At 33.7% G+C, this 20,163-nt stretch overlaps 1 protein-coding gene and 1 long non-coding RNA gene across 2 annotated transcripts; both read right to left on the reverse strand.

Moving 5' to 3' along the window:
* Positions 1-5,570: 5,570 nt before the first annotated feature.
* On the reverse strand, positions 5,571-15,504 carry LOC132725279 (proprotein convertase subtilisin/kexin type 5-like). Its single transcript, XM_060710376.1, has 8 exons — positions 15,392-15,504; positions 11,757-12,040; positions 11,007-11,078; positions 10,035-10,166; positions 9,391-9,513; positions 8,158-8,289; positions 6,255-6,401; positions 5,571-5,716 (listed from the first exon to the last, which is right to left on the reverse strand). The coding sequence occupies exons 1-8, from the start codon at positions 15,484-15,486 to the stop codon at positions 5,571-5,573; spliced, it is 1,131 nt and encodes a 376-aa protein (XP_060566359.1). The 5' UTR covers positions 15,487-15,504.
* A 798-nt stretch (positions 15,505-16,302) lies between these two features.
* On the reverse strand, positions 16,303-18,691 carry LOC132725276 (uncharacterized). The gene is made up of 4 exons (XR_009625027.1): positions 18,527-18,691; positions 17,736-17,957; positions 16,904-17,004; positions 16,303-16,405 (listed from the first exon to the last, which is right to left on the reverse strand). It is a non-coding gene; the product is annotated as an uncharacterized LOC132725276 (long non-coding RNA).
* Positions 18,692-20,163: the final 1,472 nt, after the last annotated feature.

Consider the following 20,163-nt stretch of genomic DNA (forward strand, 5'->3'; position numbering starts at 1 on the left):
GTTTGAAATATAACACTCGCCTTATGGCTCGGGTTATATTTTTCAAAACAGCCGTTTATATAGGGCCATATATAACCTGTCAAAAAAATCTTTCTAACTATAATAATACATGTATAAAACGTCACGATTATCCAATCAAATGCGATGTTACAAACGTGCATTCTTATAAAAGGATTTCATTTGTACAAAAAAAAAAAAGAATGTATAATTTAAATTACCAAAAGAACTTGTTTTATACAAAGTTTCGTTCTTCATATCCGTGAAATCTCTCATGGCTATTGTTGGCCGGGGAAAAACATGACAACAATGGAAGGGGTCCTGAGTTAGAGCGAATATTGAACTAGACACTGTATTGCACGACCTGAGGCACGTAGTCACGTTTGCACGTGTTTGGTTTGCTGTTAATGACGTTTGCGCTGCCAGTGACCCCGATGCGGGAGGTTGAAATGATATCAAACCATGTTGACAGTCTTTACCGATTATAAAGTCAATTTCAGGTGTAGTCCTGGAACATAGACGAACATTCAATGTAAATTCAATTGAGTCACTGATTGTTTAAAACAACATATTCCATAGACACCGCCTATAACAACAAAAACGGTGTCGCCTGCTTCAGTAGAATATAAGTAGAATTGGGATTCTTTTTGTTGAAAATGCGTATACACATGCATGCACAGTGCGTTAACTGGAGTGCAGGTATTAAGTTACCCGCACTCTAAAGCATGCTCATTGAAAGGCTCATTTTTTCTGGGGGTTTCTTAAGGTGACGACAGAGAAAATGATAACGATAGGAATGTCGTATTCTGATGCTCGTTCATAAGGGTTTCATATTCTGACAACATGGAACGTATTTTTATACAAAAAAAACAAACAAAACAAACAACATCAAAACACAAGGCAGTCTGATTTATATCTGGGAGGCTATGCTCCCTCGTACAAATCACATAGCCTCGTGTTCTGATGCTTTTTCTATTACATAGTTCGACAAGTTACTTGAAATATTGTCCAAGTCTTAACATCTTTGAATACCGGTATTTAACACTATAGAACTTTATTTGTTGAATTACAAATGAGCCGCGTCATGACAAAACCAACATAGTGCGTTTGCGACCAGCATGGATCCAGACCAGCCTGCGCATCCGCGCAGTCTGATCAGGATCCATGCTGTTCGCTTACCAACCCATTACAAGTAGAGAAACTAATAGCGAACAGCATGGATCCTGATCAGACTGCGCGGATGCGCAGGCTGGTCTGGATCCATGCTGGTCGCAAACGCCCACTATGTTGTTTTGTCCATGACGCGGCTCAAATATTTTCTCAAGACAAAAATATACTTACATAGTTCTGTACAGGGTTCGTCAAGAAGAAATGCGTCGAAACCTTTACAAACTATCCCGAATATTACTAATAGAAACATTCAACATTGTAACACAGTTTTTAAAGAAGTTTATGATAAATAAGACTGGTGAACAGTTTATTAAACTATGCCACAATTTTGTTTGTAAGTTGTTAAAGATAAGATATTATTCATGTACATAAGAAACGTTGGCTATTTAAAGAAACTTAAAAATTTAATCGTTTTTTTTTTTGCCACCACTTGGTTTACATTAATTTTCTCTGCCCATATATACATACATATGCTATATGAATCTATGATACTAAATTTAACCGGATTTCTTAGAAGCACAAAAAAAACAGCATAAACCAATCAAAAAGAATTTTTTAAAAAATGGTTAGCTAAAAAATGAAAATAGTAAAACAACCTTATAAAATTTTTTAAAGTTTAAAATAGAAAAAAACAATATTTACATTTTAAGACAAAATCCTTGCAAAATCCTGAAAAATCGATCACCAAGTTTAGAAAAAATCGTTATTAAAAAATGTATCTCTTCAATTTACTAAAAGCAATTTTAAAATTTCGAAAACAATTTGCGAGTTTCAGCTCTAAAACTGACCTATGTTGTCAACATCTCAGTTCCTTAAAGTGTCGATTTTGGGGGTCATACCTTAAATAAGAAATGGAATCGCTGAGGGTTTACTTTTTGACGTTATAAAGGGTTAGGAAATGGAAGAAAAGTTGAAATGTTATCCTCAAATACTATCATAAGTCTTTACAAGACTGTAAGTGATAGCTCGTTTGTAAGAACACATAAATTTATGACGACACATCGACGTGACAACCGTGTTCAATAATAAAAGAAGTTACTATAGTATCATAAAACGACCTTTGGTAATGGTATGATATGTTTAATCTTTGTAAAGACTATAGTGAACTAAATTATCGATATATGTGTTAAATCAACAACCGGTTGAAAATTAAAAATTTCAATTAGGAAGTGGAGTGATAGCGTTTGGGCGGTGCATTGTACGGGGGGGGGGGGGGGTAAAAAAAAAAAAAAAAAAAAAAAAAAAAAACAACAAAAAAATTTATACAAACATTATCCAGATAACAATAATAAAAGTTTAATATCTCAGAGAAAACATTTAACACATACTTCTTTACTATACGAAAAAAAAAAACAACAGGCAAAACAATATTGATGTAAATTAATACATGTATTCCTGTAAAAAGAACGGAAAAACACTACCATTCCTGTTATGTGTTCATTTTTTGTGTTCCAACTTTTATGCGATTACATATTCAAGAAGAAAAACAGACTGGTGTCATTTGTCTGTGTAATATGTTATCTGTGTAACATGATGTCTGTGTTTGTTTGTGCGACATAATGTCTGTGAAACAGGTGTTCAGAAAACAGGTTTTTGTAAAACTTTATGTTTGTTTAAGAATTGTCTTTTGGAACATATTGTCTTGTAATATGAGTCTTTGTAACATGATGTCTGTGTTTAAAATTTTTCTGTATAAAGGTTTCGTTAACATATGTCTGTGAACATATTGCCCGTGAACATGTTTTATGTGTAAAAGAAATTTTTTTACCCTGTGCATATGTAAAAATGTTTCTTTCTTGTAACATGCTGTTTGTTGTGTGTAAAATTTTGTATGTGTAACATGATGACAGTGTAATATAATCGTAAAAAGTAGACGTATCAAACAGGTTAAAACTATGTAAATTGTAAGCATTTCAAAGAAGATTACAGCTCAGTTATAGAGTAGACATCAAAAGCTATCCAAAAGTTCATGAGTGTATCACGTAGGAATGCGCAGTAGGCTTAATTGATAAACTTGTCAAATATTATTTATATTCTACACATGTTTTGAAAATTACTAAACACAAACGACGAAAAGAGAACTTTGTATAATGTAAACATTGTTGTATCATTTATTGTTTCTTTTGGGGCGAATTCTGCCTTAGTTACAAGTTGCTTTCTGGTAAAGTTGTGAATAAATATAACGCCGTTTATACAAACGCCTTATAATAAAAACCGGCAACGGGACGGTCCCTATGATAGATTCAATGTCCCAGTCTATGTCAGCTTTGACCAATTCATCTGAAAGAAGTAAAGAAGTTACACCTTGTAGTGCATATCTTTTTGGTCAATAAGCACATTTATTCCAATCCATGGGAAGTCATTTATACCGTTCATTCAAAGACGAGTGATTCAAATCAAATTTGCTTATTATGTTGTATTTAATTATCGTTAGTTTAAAACGATGTAAAGCAAGAAATTTACTAAGTTTTTTTTTCAGTCAAATGTGACGATGTTGGGCTATTGTTGACAAAAGCAGGTGGCCGTAAACAAAATTTGCACAAAAAACATTGCCCCGCACAGGGCTCAAACACAACACTAAGTGGATACGGATAGCTGATGTAGAGTGAATACCTTGCGTAATAATATATAGATCTAATTCAATAAATAATGTAGAGATCTAGTATAAATAATTCATAATACTAAAAATAATTCATAGTACTGGTATATGTTTATAGTTCTAACAAAATTGCTCATAATAATTAACAGTACATTTAACTAACCTTTGTAACAATATCCGTTAATAATACTATGTCCAGCATAGCACGTGCTACATAGACTGGTTGCCGGATCGCAGGGCCAAAAAAAGTCAAAAATAAAAATTTTTGGGACAAACCCCCCAATCAATCCGTCTTGTAAAATTTGGTTAAAATAAAAAAATAATTATATAATAATATATTAAATACAATGAAATGGGCAGAATATATTAATTTGATTTAATTTTAAAACCAGATTAATGATAAATAGCAGTACATTTTAATGCATTTTTTAAAATTTTAAAGCTTTTTTTCCGCCCCGCCAAAAATAATTGCGTTATGTGACGGGTCTATGATGGCGTTTGGGACGCTTTTTTGCGTCGCTTTCCCTGTCTTCATGCGCCTGTCTCTAGGCGGCACGCCAACGGGGGGTGTGCGGCGTTTTCGCATGTCAACCCGTTGGTGCTTATGCCCAAACCCTTCTTTTAACGAGCGACATGTGACATCGGCAAAACACACCTTTTGCGCTTTGTTGTGTTTGCTAGAGGGACAGCGCAAGACGAACGTATGACAACGGCCTTTGGGCGCTTTGTCGTTTGTCGCTAGGCCCAACTAGAGCCACCAAAGCGTACCAAATTATCAGCCATCTAGAATACGATGCGAAACAAGATATTTTCTTTTAAAAGAAGAAATATTTCGTTACTGTCAAACAAAGTATTTTGTTCCGATATGAATAACTATTTGTTCTACGGAACACCGTTTTATGCTTGGAATGGACAATAAAATTCAATTGTTATACAGTCAATACAACATTTAACTCTGCATCTTTTAAAGAATATATTAACTTACTATGGAACCAAAAAATGAATAGCCCTTTGTTGACCCGATAAAGCCAAATCGGGGCCAGCAAGCTACTAATCCCTATACAGTATAGCTCTTTATATAATTGCATTTGAAATCCTTTAAAACTTTGACCTATTCAAATATCCCGTTGTAAAAGGTGAAAATTTGCTACCTTGTCTCAAAAACCCATCAGGTAAAACCCCATAACCCTTAGCGAAAAAATTTACAAGAATTTTGGGTTCGGGGGCCCCAAATGTTCCCCTTACAGTTTCACGGATCACAATCCGCCAAAAACCCGTTGCAATAAATTTCCTATTTTAAAAAAGAACAAATTTTTCTAAAAATTTTCTCTAAACAGTGGCGCATTTGTTTCAAAATTTTATTTTCAAATTTATTTACAAAAAATTTATATTGCTTCACAACCCCTTTAAAAATTAAAAAATGTTTTGATAAAAACAAAAAGGGTATGTTATGTTTAAATTCTCACACTATGGGGTCAAATTAAAAATTTTGTTCATTAAAATAGTCGTTTTTTTAAGAAAAAGAACAATTTTATTTGACCTGTTTTTGGGGGAGAGCTTTTCCCAAATTGTTTAACTTCTTTAATCAAATGAGACATATTCAATAAGAATTTCATAAATTGCAAACAATGATTAAAATATTTTACTCAAGAATGCGCATAAAAATCTTAGGAAAATTAAATAGCTCTATCCCTTGTTTAATAAATGTGTTCACTAAAGTTATAAAGCATTTATACAGCTTATTTGATGTACATTCAATTAAAAATATATACTTAATAATATCATTACAAAATATTGAACATATTTAAACAATACCTTGTAGGCAGTATCCATTCACACTACGGTAGCCAGCCATAGTGCACGATATGCACGTGTTAAATTCTGCGTCACAACTACTCCCAGATTTCGTGCAGGATATTTCTTGACTACAAAATCCACCAATTGCTCCATCTAAATAAAAAGATTTTTAAGTTACATAGAACAGAACAGAACAGAACAACACCTTATTAACATAAATGTACGAGTTTAATAATATTCCTGCTGAATTTGTTGCACAGTTTTACTTTACTTTGAATTTGGTAAATTAGGAGCTGAAAGGATTCCACACTTAAATAAAATGAGTTCCCAACAGCAAAGGGCTTGGTCAGATCGCTGTTAGTTGTAGCAGAGAAAGGCTTAAAATATAAACGTTTTTCTTCACAGAAACGTAATGTGTAATAAAAAGAGTTTTTTTATAAACAAACTATTTTGCAAGGGACTAATTTCAGGACTTTTTTTAATTTCAATTCACTATACGAATATTCATACATTTGTAAAGCAAAACAGAAAACAAAGAAATATTGTTTCAATGCAAAAGGAAGTTTTAAAAATAATGAAAATAGTGATATATAGAGGACATTTGCCTGTCTCTAGCGAATATGGAATGTAATTCACTAAGAAATGAGAATATCAAAAATATTCAAAGGGTTGTTCACACTGCTAAAATTACCTTTTATACAAAATCCATTGATGATTCGATGTTGCCGTGTCTGACGACAATTAATGCACATGCTGGTGACGGGATCACATGCCAAATACGGAGTTTTTGTTGTATCGCACGGGATGTGCGTGTCACAATAACCATATACAGCTCCATCTGTGTCACATGGAATATTCAATTTATAATATATGACATAAATATGTTTCCATGACAAAATAGCATACTCAATATAAACCATTTTAAAACAAATTAGATACAGATAAGATTTTGACTTATTCTACATTGCAAGTGCGCGTGTTCAACTTTTCATTATCTCTCATAAGCAGACTCAATAAAACCGTGTCTGCAGGGTTTAACTATCTCATATAACTATTGTTATTACCCCTCACTTTTTTCGTAATGTTAATTTCCCATAGGCCTCTTGGGAGTTATTCTTACTTTTAATGCAAGTGTACCACGTGACTTAAAATTTTGTACTGTTACATAGGTAACAGTATTTTTAACAGTATAAAATCTGGTCACGTGGTCTATTTTCTAAATGAAATGAAATAAAATGGCCGCCATTTTTTTCTCTCGATTCATTCTTATTTTCGACGATAGAGCATCGCCGAAGTAACTATTACTCTCATAAAATTTAGTTCTTTGCACCCTTAAGTTCTTTTCGCGTATATATCTTTTTGTTGAATAGTCAAAAGTAAACATCCGTTTTCAACGGAAGTAATTGAAATGTGAATAATTTTGTGTCAAACTGGAACATGCAGACGATTAAAGCATGCAACAAAGGATTATTTAACAATTTTAACCAGTGAAACGTTACAGATAGAATTGGTGGACAGACATCTGTAGGATATCATCGTTATTTTCTAAATGCACTTTGTCAAAAACCATGCGAAGAATATTCTGTATGCAGAAGGATCAGATTTCATAGATCATAACCTGATAAATGGGTTAATGTTTTGTTTTCTGAATAAAACACAGCTAATTTTATGTTTATGACTGGTAGATTTCATCACTTACTAAAAGAATAAAAGAAAAAGAGCTTCTCAAGTAGGCCTACAGTACACTTAAAACTTTCAAGGTAAGGGAAGTTTAGTTATTGCTTCTCTTGGTTTATTTTTGTTACAGTTAGATTTAGTTGACAAATTCAGATCATCACAGTATTTGTTCGGGGTAATAAAATAAATAACACATGGGTTTGTGAGTAACAGTAAAAATATCATCCCTCGTAAAAATACTGTTACCCTCGGCTACGCCTCGGGTAACAGTATTTTCCTCGGGATGATATTTTTACTGTTACCCACAAACCCATGTGTTATTTATATATTGCTCTAGAAAGATTCCCCTTTTCCAAAATACATAACTTGAAAACTGCAGTGTAACTTCAAAAATTCCGAAAACTTCTGAAATCCGAAAAAAATTCAGGGTCCCAATGTTTCTTTTTCTGTTTTCTATGTCAGCAATACTTCTGAATTACGGAATCCTAAATTCTGAACTCTTAACGATTTTCTGATACCATTTAGAAAAAAAATCAATTAAGATTATATTCCAAATCCGGAAATTGAAAAATACATTTTTTATACCCAAGACTGCAAAAGCATTCAAAATCTCAGAATCTTAAATGGAAACCATTTATCTTAGCACCTGTTAGAATAGAATCGAGTGTATGACAAAAGCCCACCTGGATAGGACAAAAAAACAAAAATCCTCCCGGACAAGAGCCCTCCAGTCCAAAAATGAGAGAGCGGATAAAAGCCTTTATATAAAAATGAGAGGAAGGACAAAAGCCTTCCTGTGAACATTCAAAATTCCGGAATATTTTGCTAGTCCCACAGGTGTTTGGATTTCAGAAGTTACACAGTATACAAAACGCATACAACGTCCAAAGGGAGGAAACTGTTTGACAAGACACAACCTTTTTCGCATACGCCTTCTAATATCCGGTATCCACTTGGACAGAGTAGACATCTGTCAGTATCCGGCTCACACCAGGCACCGGGGTCAACACATACTGTCAGACCATCACAATAGGCACCCAACAGTCCGTCTAAAAGAAAAAAAGAAATAAATCTAAGGGCTGTTAGCTCTGTTGTATTTTCTGATCTTTGCAATCTAAATCGTACTGAATATCTGTATGTATTTTCCTGTATAAGTTTATTTTTATATACTTTAATTCATCTTGCAGCGCACCGAGATGCAGCGACTGCATTTAGATTTTTTGCTATAACAGTTTGAGTTTGATACATACGGACTTTGCATGACCAGGGTTTCTAACTTGCATTATGAAACCATTTATGTACATTTTTTATGACAGCAACACTTTATGCTCGCATATCGTGGCTTATCCCTTAAAAGAATGTTAAAATCGCTAAAAAGACACTTAAAACAAAATAAAAAAATACTTGAATTGAAACCCAGACCTCTCACTTCCTAAACGAGCATGTTACCCCTGGACCACGGGAAGTTAGTTATTTGAGCAAATCAAATGATTCTATATTTAGCGTTTTCATGATTAATTTCGAGAAATTTTGTTGTTTTACACTGATGTAAACAATTCAGTGAAAATCTTCTCGTTGACCTTATCTCATAAAGAACAGAAACTAATTTGTCATTGATTTTATCTTGTTTACAGATTCTGTCATTGACCTTACCTTGTTTACAGATTCTGTCGTTTACCTTATCTTGTTTACAGATTCTATCGTTGACCTTATCTTTTTTTCAGATTCTGTCGTTGACCTTACAGATTATGTCGTTGACCTTACCTTGTTTACATATTCTGTTTTGACATTAACTTGTTTACATATTCTTTTTTGACATTACCTTGTTTACAGATTCTGTCATTGACCTTACCTTGTTTACAGATACTGCCGTCGACTTTACTTTGTTAACAAATTCAGTGGTCGACCTTACGTAGTTTACAAAATCTGTCGTTGACTTTAACTTGTTCACAAATTCTGTCGTTGACCTTAACTTGTTTACAGATTCTGTCGTTGACCTAACCTTGTTTACAGCTACTGTCGTTGACATTACCTTGTTTACAGATTCTGTCACCGACCTGACATTGTTTACAGATTTTGTCGCAGATCATATGCTGTTAACAGATCCCGTCGTCGACCATTTTTACAGCAGATTTTGTCTTTGACCTTACCTTGTTTACAGAATCCGTCGATCGCATGATATCCATCAGAACAAGTTTCACATGTATTGTCGGCGTTACACCAGGCATTCTCCACTTGACATGGTATGTCAGTATTGCAATAACCGTAGCCATCTTGAAATAATGAGTATTATAATATCATCATGGAAAGGACTGGTAAATTCATTGTGAGAAAACTCAGTGGAAAATTAAAACAATTATTATCTATAAATATAGCAAAGTTGATTATAAAAAAGATATGATTTACAAAATATTAGTCAAACAAACCGCCGTGCTTACAAATGAGATTAAATGAAGGTCAACATTGAATACACAAGTCATTTTGGAAACCTGTCCATAACGTAGAAACTAGCTTCAGAAATCAAAGGCTTGAAAAGTGTTTCATGTCATGTTTGAATGTTTAAGGGGGGGGGGGGGGGGGGTTGCATGAACGGTAGCTAGCATTTACCACTACCGTCCATGAACTGGCACAGTCAAACCGAGCCTGCAAAATTTTCAATTATGCTGTTTTGATGTCCTTTCTAGGGATGGCGTTTCCCTCTTTTAATCAAAATTCTTCATCTTCAGGTTTTATGCTCTACAATCCGAAATAAGTCGATATTTGCCGATTCATTAGGGAATAACTGTTAGCTTACCTTTCACACACATATTGTTGATAACCCTGTGTTCAGCAAGTGTACAGTTTACACATATATTGTAGCTAAGAAGACAGTTTGTACCGTCACCACATTGTATATTTTTATCACAATGACCTCCTAGGATTCCATCTTAAACAAACAAAACAAACTTGTTCATGTATGGTACAAATAAGACAAAAAAAATCAACAACGAAACTTAAATAATTATTTCAATATGATGTGAACTAATTCGTCGGATAGAAGAAACATCACTTTTATTCTATCTGGGATATTCCACATATTCCGACATATTGACACATTGCATTAACTTATTCCACCCGACATATTGATACATATTACAACGGAACATTCCACCTAACATATTCCACCTTACAAATTCAATGGACATATTCCACTAACATATTCCACCAGACATATTCCAACATGACATATACCACCTGACATATTCCACTAACATATTCCACCAGACATATTCCACCAGACATATTTCAACATGACATATTCCACCAGACATATTTCAACATGACATATTCCACCATATATATTTCAACATGACATATTCCACCAGACATATTCCACCAGACATATTTCAACATGACATATTCCACCATATATATTTCAACATGACATATTCCACTAACATATTCCACCAGACATATTCCACCAGACATATTTCAACATGACATATTCCACCATATATATTTCAACATGACATATTCCACCAGACATATTTCAACATGACATATTTCAACATGACATATTCCACCATATATATTTCAACATGACATATTCCACTAACATATTCCACCAGACATATTTCAACATGACATATTCCACCAGACATATTTCAACATGACATATTTCAACGTGACATTTTTCACACTATCTGACATATCCCACCCTACACATCTAACACGATATATTCCACACCAACTTGACCATCATTCAGTGTAAGATGCAGAAACTTACCTTTAGGCGTACCATCAGCTGGATCGGTCACTGTTCCATGTAGAATAAGTTCCCAACTGTATAAGGTCATCTCTTAAAGTAAATGAAACCGATTCAATAACAATTCAATGAAGTTTTAATATAAATTGTGTTGCTATTGACCTAATCAACATGAATTATGTCGGTGTTGACATATAATACTGTTGGCCGGAGCTGAAAGGTGATTGTTGGCGATAGTAATATTAAATTATAAAAAACTATCGAGCGAATCGAAATTGGCCGTTGTGAGGAGATGGCTGTTGGTGAGAGGTGGCCGTTGGGGATTGTTGCACTGTAATTAACAAAATATATACCGTAATTGACATAATCCACGTAATCTTTGCATGACATAAACAACACTAACTTTGGTTTTACTGATAGAATAAGCATAAAAGTTCTTGTTATGACTGGGGAGGGAATAAACTTTTTCATTCTTTATACACGGTAAACACGAGTTTTATAACGTTTAAATAATGGTTTTAGAGCATGTTAGATGCATTTGATTTGAAAAAAGTAGCACTGGAATTGAAATTATTTGTCATTGAAGTAGCAGAATGTAAACAAAGTAGTATTTTGATTTCCATACAAAATACAATACAAAATCTCAAAAATAGTACTGATTTCCAAAAAAAAAGCAACATAGCAAAAGATGGTTGATAAAAAATTGTTAGCGACATGATATGGCACGTGCGTCACAAACAAATGACGTCATCATTGCCATCAAATGCTTACCATTATCACAGTTGAGAAAATCCTCTAATCGTACAGTCCAGTCGCCTTTAGGATTTTCTCCCCACGTATGAACGGACATAAATGTCCAAGAAAATCGACCAGTAGCGTAGTCTTGTTTCCTCTGGCGTAGAATCCTCGTGTCCGTGCCTTGAGGTGAAACGATATGTATTTCTGTATGTTCTCTCCAGTACGCCTCGCACGAGACATAAATTTGCACGTGCTCGAGGTGCTGTATAGGACAATCATCGACAAAATACGTCGAGTTCACATTTCTAGTGCAGCATCTGAAGATAAGAATGTGATAAGATTAAACCCCTGAAGATGAGCGTACATGTAATAAACGGTTTTGTTTTGTTGCATACATAGTAATTCATCACTTTTGCCTATGCAAGCCATCTGCTTGGCATCTCCTTTTGGCTAAAAACTTAAAAGATGTTAAAAAACCTAACTAGGACTGTAAACACGAGTTTGTAAAACAAAAATATCCGTAAAGAACGCACAAAACGGGAAAATTGGAAATGCTGAACCAGAGGTGGATATCGGATTACTTTCAAATAATCAAATTCGAATTACACTAAATATGAAAATAAACAGTGTTTGTTTCATAAACCCCGTTTGTGAAAAGTATACACAATATTATTTCAAAATAAATACATTTGAATTTTTCTTTGAAATTAAAGCATTGAGAATATATTTGCGGCGCCGTATAAGTAATTTATCGCAACGACGCCAAATGTCGCTATTGCCGCTAAATGTCGCAACCGCCGCTAAAGTTCTCAAAATATTTTGACATTAAATGTCACAACACTACCGTTAAATATCGCAATATCTAAATTCAGGATCCATGCTGTTCGCTTACCCACACCTATTACAAGAAGAGAAACTGATAGTGAACAACATGGGTCCTGATCAGACTGCGCGAAAGCGCAGGCTGGTCTGGATCCATGCTGGTCGCAAATGCACTATATTGATTTTGTCGTGACGCGACTAATAGAGAATAACATGCTACTGTCTTTTGATATCAATTTTATCAGGCAAGGCTGATATGGGCTAGAAAGGGCGAGGCTTGCCGAGCCCTTTCTGCCCATATCAGCCGAGCCTGATAAAATTGATATCAAAAGACAGTAGCATGTTTTTCTATTTGTCATGTAACACATAAAAACTGTCAAAATAACAAAATAATCTACTTTAAAATAGCGAAATTCGTAAAACAAGGGGATTATTGTTCAAAGAAATAATTCTTGAAAACAAATTCCTCCGCCCCTGAAACTTAGAATTTGTAAATGGCGGCCATTTTTTCTTTCGACTCGGATAAAAGATACAACAGAATGTAGGCCTAACACGATAAAATTCTTACCTTTAATCTAAACTTCGATCCAAAAATTCCCTTAGAATCACATTTATAAACTTTACTGCACTTTTTGTCTTGAATTGACAAATTCAAAAGTTCACAATAATTTCAATCAAACAAAAGTCAAATCGGCAATCAAACACACGCTACACAAACATGCGTTTTATTTTTTAAACGAAACAATTTGTTCACGTATTAAATAATCCGGCGAAATAGGTAAACATTCACAAGTTCTCAAATAAAATCATCTAGCCTGTTTGTTATGATTACATGTACAATATAGTATGACGTGAACATTGATGATGTCATTTGCAATATAAATTATGACGTCACTTCATGTAGTTGGTGCTAAAACTATTCGCTATCTATTTATTCGTAATTGAAATCGAAATCGAAATGATAAATAAATAAATATCGCATCTTGATTGAAGACTTGTAAGGGTATGAGATTACATTGAAGAATTCACATACTGATAAAAATGAGAATATAAGCAATTGAAAAAAGTCCGTTAAAATGGGCGTGGCTTATTTTTGATATCAGGTTACTGACCTGATATCAAAAATAATTATCAGGCAAGTGTTATCGGGCAGTTACCATGGCAGTTGCATGATAAAATGCTGTATTTGGCCTTCTCTATTACAAGACGGATGAGCCGGATATAGAGATACAATGCGTACAAAAATGCCCCTAGGTGAATATTTGCAAACAGAGTGTGAAATTATCTCCCGTATTTAATGGATATAATACGTTTCTGAACGTTTATGATTTGCAAAATTAGGTAATTCTATTATTTACTTAGAAGGAAAAGTAGAAAAACTCAAAATTTTCCATGAAATTATATACGATGACTTTAAAAATTTCATAGCCAAAATAAAATGACGAAAACTGATTCCCGCTTGGTTTGCATTACTATCGTGGTTTATTAACCATTTCTGGACATGCACGTGGATATTAGCCTCCCTATCACACAGGGAATGGATTAATTTTAAAGTCTGCCCTTTTAACAGGGCGAACAAGATTTTGTTTCTTTCTTTTATGAGAAAGGGAAACCAGTGATGCGTGTATGTGGTCGCACGGTCACTTTCCTTACAAAATTTCCTCGATGCATGTATGTGGTCGCATGGTCGAACTCTCATTTAAAGTTAATTTGTCAAGAATGCAAAATCTTTTAAGTTTCAGTTTTTTAAAAGTTTTGTGAAACTTATTAAAAATAATGTTATAAATAATAAGAATTTGTAACAACCTAATAACACTTCCTTTAAAAAGAATGAAATTCCTAATAAGGCTTTTAATTAGGATTTATAAAAGCCTAAAAGAATGTCGATACTAATAATAAAACACATTTTTTTCTCTTAATGATCCCAGTAACAAATTTGCTCTTGATGAAATCGTAAATAGGACTTTGTAACGATGAGCAGTATCTGATTCAAAAATAGTTTAAGTGCATGGTTCTACTCCGGTTCACGGAGCGTGTATAGCTGAGTGGTTAAGGTCGTTTGCCCCTTACCGCTGTTGGTATACTATATACAAATCCCAAATACCGACAGGGATTTTGTATTGTAAAAAAGATATTCAGCTAGCTTAAGGAACATCGGTGGTTTTACTCGGGTGCCTGCCTATTTGTGCAGTTTAAAGCACGAAAAGGCAACTGAGATTTCCTGTCGAACCTCGCCGTACGACTTATACTGTGTTTAAGACACAAATTTAGGTCCACGTTCGTGCACTTTGTGCTATTCGTGTTTTCGCCCGGCGACCCGCCAAGCGAAAAGTCCAGAATTAACAAGTTAAAATGGTGGGGCGCGAGACATTTTATTTATTGAACTGCGGCCGCCTTCCCCACCCGCTCATAAGCGTGTTTTCGTACCGCGACCTAGCCGTTTTATTTCTTAAATCTTGCTCGTCCCCGTGGGACGAAGTTTTAATTATTTTTAACGTCGCCTTAGCTAATTAGTGTGTTTCGCTCCGCGACCCCGCCATTTTATCTTGTTAATTTACGACTTTTCGCTTAGCAGGGTCGCGGGACGACAACACGAATGGCACAAATCAGCCACCTTACAAAGGGGCATCTGAATATTCCTACAAAATCGCTATATGACTGATTGTGTTACAGTGACGTATCTAAATGAAAAAAAAGTTCTTAGTCGTTCATTATAAAGGTTTTAAAAGCTCGCTTTTATCAGTATAAGAAGAAGAAGAAATAGTTTGAAACCTCTAAATGTAATGAAAGTGTTTATGTAATGATTTTATCAGATCATTACAAATTACAATAGTTTTATATCTTACTTGTTCACTTGTATTCTTCCGCTATTACACGTCATCTTGCTTGGGACTCCTTTCCACTTAGTAGCCTTTTGGACCAACCCTTTAGCATTCATCATTCCGAAACCCAGTCCATAACTTACTACAAAGAATCCGTGTTAAAAACTTTAATTAACCTGATTTAAAGGGACTCCACTGAGGTCTAAAAGATTTAAACTGTCAGCTATGCAAAGATAGTTAAAGAAATATACTTAGAAATAAATTTAAAATCGTATTTTTATGCTTTCCTAGTCGAAATTTTCGATGCTTTTCAATTTGGATTCATTTTAAACAATTTGAATATGTTTTTCTTGATAAACGGAATGAGCGAATGATCTGAAATTTCGCACAAAGATTATTTGTCTAGATAGATGTCAAATGGAACATTAATCTCGAAATAATATTTCCGGTCAAAATCCTTTAGATCGAGATCATTTAACGCAAATCTTTATGGTTTTATATCATAATTAAAATGCTCAAATAAAGATTTATCAATATTGTAAATTCCAAAAAGCATTATCTGAAACGATATTACCGAATTTAAATTTAATGTTAATAAAGGGAGGTAATTGGAAGTTTATTTTCTATAAAGTCTTAAGCTAATTTTTTCAATTAAAAATGAATGCATTTATTTTAATGATTACATATAATGTAGCAAAATATATTTGAAGTACATATTTTACATATTTTTCGATGTTTGAAAATTGTTTTAGAAGCATAATTATATACATATATAAAATTTCACCTAAGTGTGGTTATAACATACAGGATCTGTAATGTAGAAATTAAAGACTAGGATGGTTATGGAATCAATTGTGGTACAAAATGTGCGTATCTGTTTTACATAATATCTAATCACGTAATGTTCAAGTCTAATGAATATTCTTTTGTGTACTGTTTTTGCCAGCTGCGTTTGTGTAGAAATTTCCCCTAGGTATATCTGTAGATATGGAAGTTTCTGCTAATAAATGCTGTACATCTCGCCAAGTTAGATCGGGACTGAAAGATTTAAAATATGTAACATTTTCTCAAATACCGATACAGATGAAACGCTTGTAAACTTTAATGTATTGATAATACATGTACATGTATTCGATCTATACGCTAGAGGATGAAATCTGTTATTCAAATCTTACAATATAATCTTTTTTTTATAATAACACCCCAGTAGGACCTCATAAAGAGTGAAGGGGAAGTTACCAGGGGAGACAACTTAACCGGAATGTGTTGTATATAAAGCACCACAATATTTTGGAAGGTCTTTCTTTCGTGGCTCACCTTACAAGAGGTAGACTATTTTAACAAAATCTAAATTTTACATTTACAATCTAAACCCACCCGTTAAATTTCAAAGTGTTTTTGTTTGTGGTTTGCTGTCCTCGCTTTTTTTATAATACTTGCTGTAACAGATCTTGGTATCTTTATCCTGAAAATTTGATCACCGGAAGTAAAAACAAAACAAAAGCTTATCTAAGATAAACTAGATTTTACACTTACTTTGCTTGTAAAGCAAGGGCTATAACTCCTGTTGCCACAGAGCTGGCTGCAGCACCGCCTCCATAGTTATCTATACAAGTGTCATTGATGTATGTTGTTGCCTGTATCAAAATTCGTACCAAATAAATTGAAAATTGTTTTCTTACGGTAACAGACCATAATAAGCATGTATACGAGCAGCCATATTGGTATTTTCTCGGGAAATGACGTCACAGTGAAAAACACCCATTTATGTGACAAGAATTTAATTTAACTAAAATACGAATAAACAAAACTGTATTAAGGTGTCATGTAAGGCACATATAAGGTGGATATAACTGCCGAAAGAAGGCAATGGCACCTTAAGGTTTATATTGCTTTTTGTTTTAACATTAATTCTTACTATTATATATGAAAGTAATTTTAAATAAGTTTAAGATATAAGTTGATTTGACCATCAAATTATGGTAACCAAAAAGTAGGACGGATTTGACATAGTTTACTACTTAAAATGTGTAACTATTATAACAAGCATGTTTGTTTTTTTTCCCCATTAAATCATCGTTTATGAAAATAAAATTTTATTACCAATGAAAATCCTATGTAGTACAAGGACTTTGTATGCATTCACAGGTGCTTGAAAAAACTCTTTTTTTATGTTATATATGGGCTATTTTTAATATTATAAGATATCTTTATATACAATATGTAGGCCGATTATGTAAAATATTTGATTATGTGACTAGCGCCTGTGTGTGCATTCGTCAATAATTAAAATTATATGAATTCCCAGTGTTTATAATGTACAACTGGAATTGTTATATCGGTAGATAAAAAATGTAATGTCTAATACCAGGTACTTCTTTGTCCCATTATAATAATCCTCGCCGGCATAGGCAGCAGTTATCACGCATGCGCATTCCTCGGCGTAAACTGCCGGGCCTCCGTCCGGTGCTAAGGGGGAAACACTTATTGTATATATACTGTTTACTTGCTCCACTGTATTGCAATCATCAAGAAGCTCCCCGTCATTTCCAGAACCAAATATAAATATAGCACCTTTCCCATGGCGACCCTTAAATTGTAAAATCTTGTTTTATTATTATTACTTCCATATAAACGATTTTTGCGGTATTTGAACATTGGAATCATTTTCCTTTAAGTAGTCATAATATGAAAAGGAAATTGTTTGAATTTTTAATTTGCTGATTACCTGTTGTGGAAAGATTAATGTTTATTAAGTCTTTTACTTGAGTTCACTTTCCAATTATACTTTCCAGAATTCCTCCTCTACGATATATCATACACTGCATTTAATTTCCGTTTCCGGTTTAAAGGCACATTTAGCCTCGGAAATGAACACAGTTTTTTTTATCTTTTGAAAATTGCAAATCTCAGTTTTAAAATGTATATAAAAGTATGGTTCAGCAAATGAGTATATTTTTTTAATCTTATAAATACACTAGAAATAATAAGTTTAAAAAATGAAAATAAATGCTGATTTTAGGACTTATTTGGCCTTTAAAGCAATTTGAAAGCTAATATCACAGACGTCATTAAACCTTAAACATGGCAATTTTCTAAAAACAAACACACTAAGACAGCCATTACTGACAAAATAAAAAAAAACAACAACAAACGAACTTCTGTGACACTTTTAACCAATGCGGATCTTGGAAGCTGTTCCAATGGGTAAAATCCACCTCCCTGGTTCACACCAATGCCTATCCCATGACTGCGTATGTCTATTTCATTCAGCTTGTACGTCCATGCATTTGCTAACCTGGCATCGGTTACACCGAATAATTTAGTCAAAACTCGAATAACTGCAAATGGACAGATTCCGGAAACATCCTTAAAATATCTGGTTAGTATGGGCATTTATATAATAAGTAATATACTGATGTTTCGAGACTAGTTGATTATCTTCTGTATATATTTAATAGATCATGTATCAGCAACATCCATTTTTTTAAATTTGTTACCACGTATACTAATATAACTGTTTATGGTTTAACAGACCTTCCATCAAGGACCATTTCAAATCAACTTATTTATATTTCGAACGTTATCCTTTATATTTACAACAAGGATCTTGCACCGACTGCCGAAAATAAGCTACTATAAATAAAAGTGCTAAATGAATATACATGTATATGTTTTCGTAATTTCTTTTCGAAATATGATTTCTTTGCCGTTTTAGACCGGAATATCTAGCTCTTTGATAACTGTTTAACGGACACTCGACAGAGCCTCGTTTCCGCCGTAAACAGTTATCCTCGAGCTAGGCCTTCCGGTCTGTGCCGGCATCCAGTGTAAAATTCTTATAGTCTGATAGTCACACGCACCTGCAAAAGAAACGTCATACGCAATTCCGGTGACGCAATGGTCGTTCTTGGCGGCAGCAATAATTCCCGCAGATCTAGTACTGTGACTGAAAAGTAGATAAAGAACATAACTGTGAATATATCAACTTCAGATCGGAAGAGTTGGTGATGAAAATGTATATCAAATGTTACATATTAATTAAAAAAGTATCAACAGGTTGATCATACTATTTAAATAATTCGTGTTTTGTACTGTTTTGTGATTATACATTCAAAATTTCTCTAAAAAAAGATAAAAAAAATAAGACTGAAAAAAAAAAGGAATCATATTGTCATATTGTCATGAAGTTTAGCTATCAACGGTGAGCAGTAATTGAGGAGTGTTCAAAAATTGAAGCTAAAACACAAGTTACAAAATTTGACATTTGCGAATAGACTGCAAAACTGATTAAATTCGCTCTTATGAGACAACACAGAAACAAAAACAAGATTACCACTAGATTTCTATGTTGTGAGAAGATTTGGGTCACAAGAATCAGTTATTTTAAACGACGTTTGGCATACACAATGAATTTGAAATTGGGCCGAAAACGTAGATTCTAAAAAAAATGAGTTTGAAATCTTACTCGTCATTCGGTGCATCATAACTGACGTCAGACTCGTCATCAACAAAGTCATAACTCAGAGATGGCTTCTGAATAAAAACAATAATTACAATTGATTATAACGTACGCATATGAAATACCGGCATAAAGGTATCATTATTTTACCATTTCATTAATAACTTCAAAATAGAATACTACAATTATAGGCGTTTTAAGTATAAGAACAACATATAATAACAATGTTCAAAATTGATTATTTGGCGGGGGTGGGGGAGGTGGAGAGTCGGGGTATTTGGAATTGCATTTTTTATGCATAATGTATATTAGACATCCAAGTGAGAATCAGGTT

Source organism: Ruditapes philippinarum, unplaced genomic scaffold (assembly GCF_026571515.1).
Source record: "Ruditapes philippinarum isolate M1 unplaced genomic scaffold, ASM2657151v2 ctg6108_1_1_1_1, whole genome shotgun sequence".
In the NCBI taxonomy this organism is placed as follows: domain Eukaryota; kingdom Metazoa; phylum Mollusca; class Bivalvia; order Venerida; family Veneridae; genus Ruditapes; species Ruditapes philippinarum.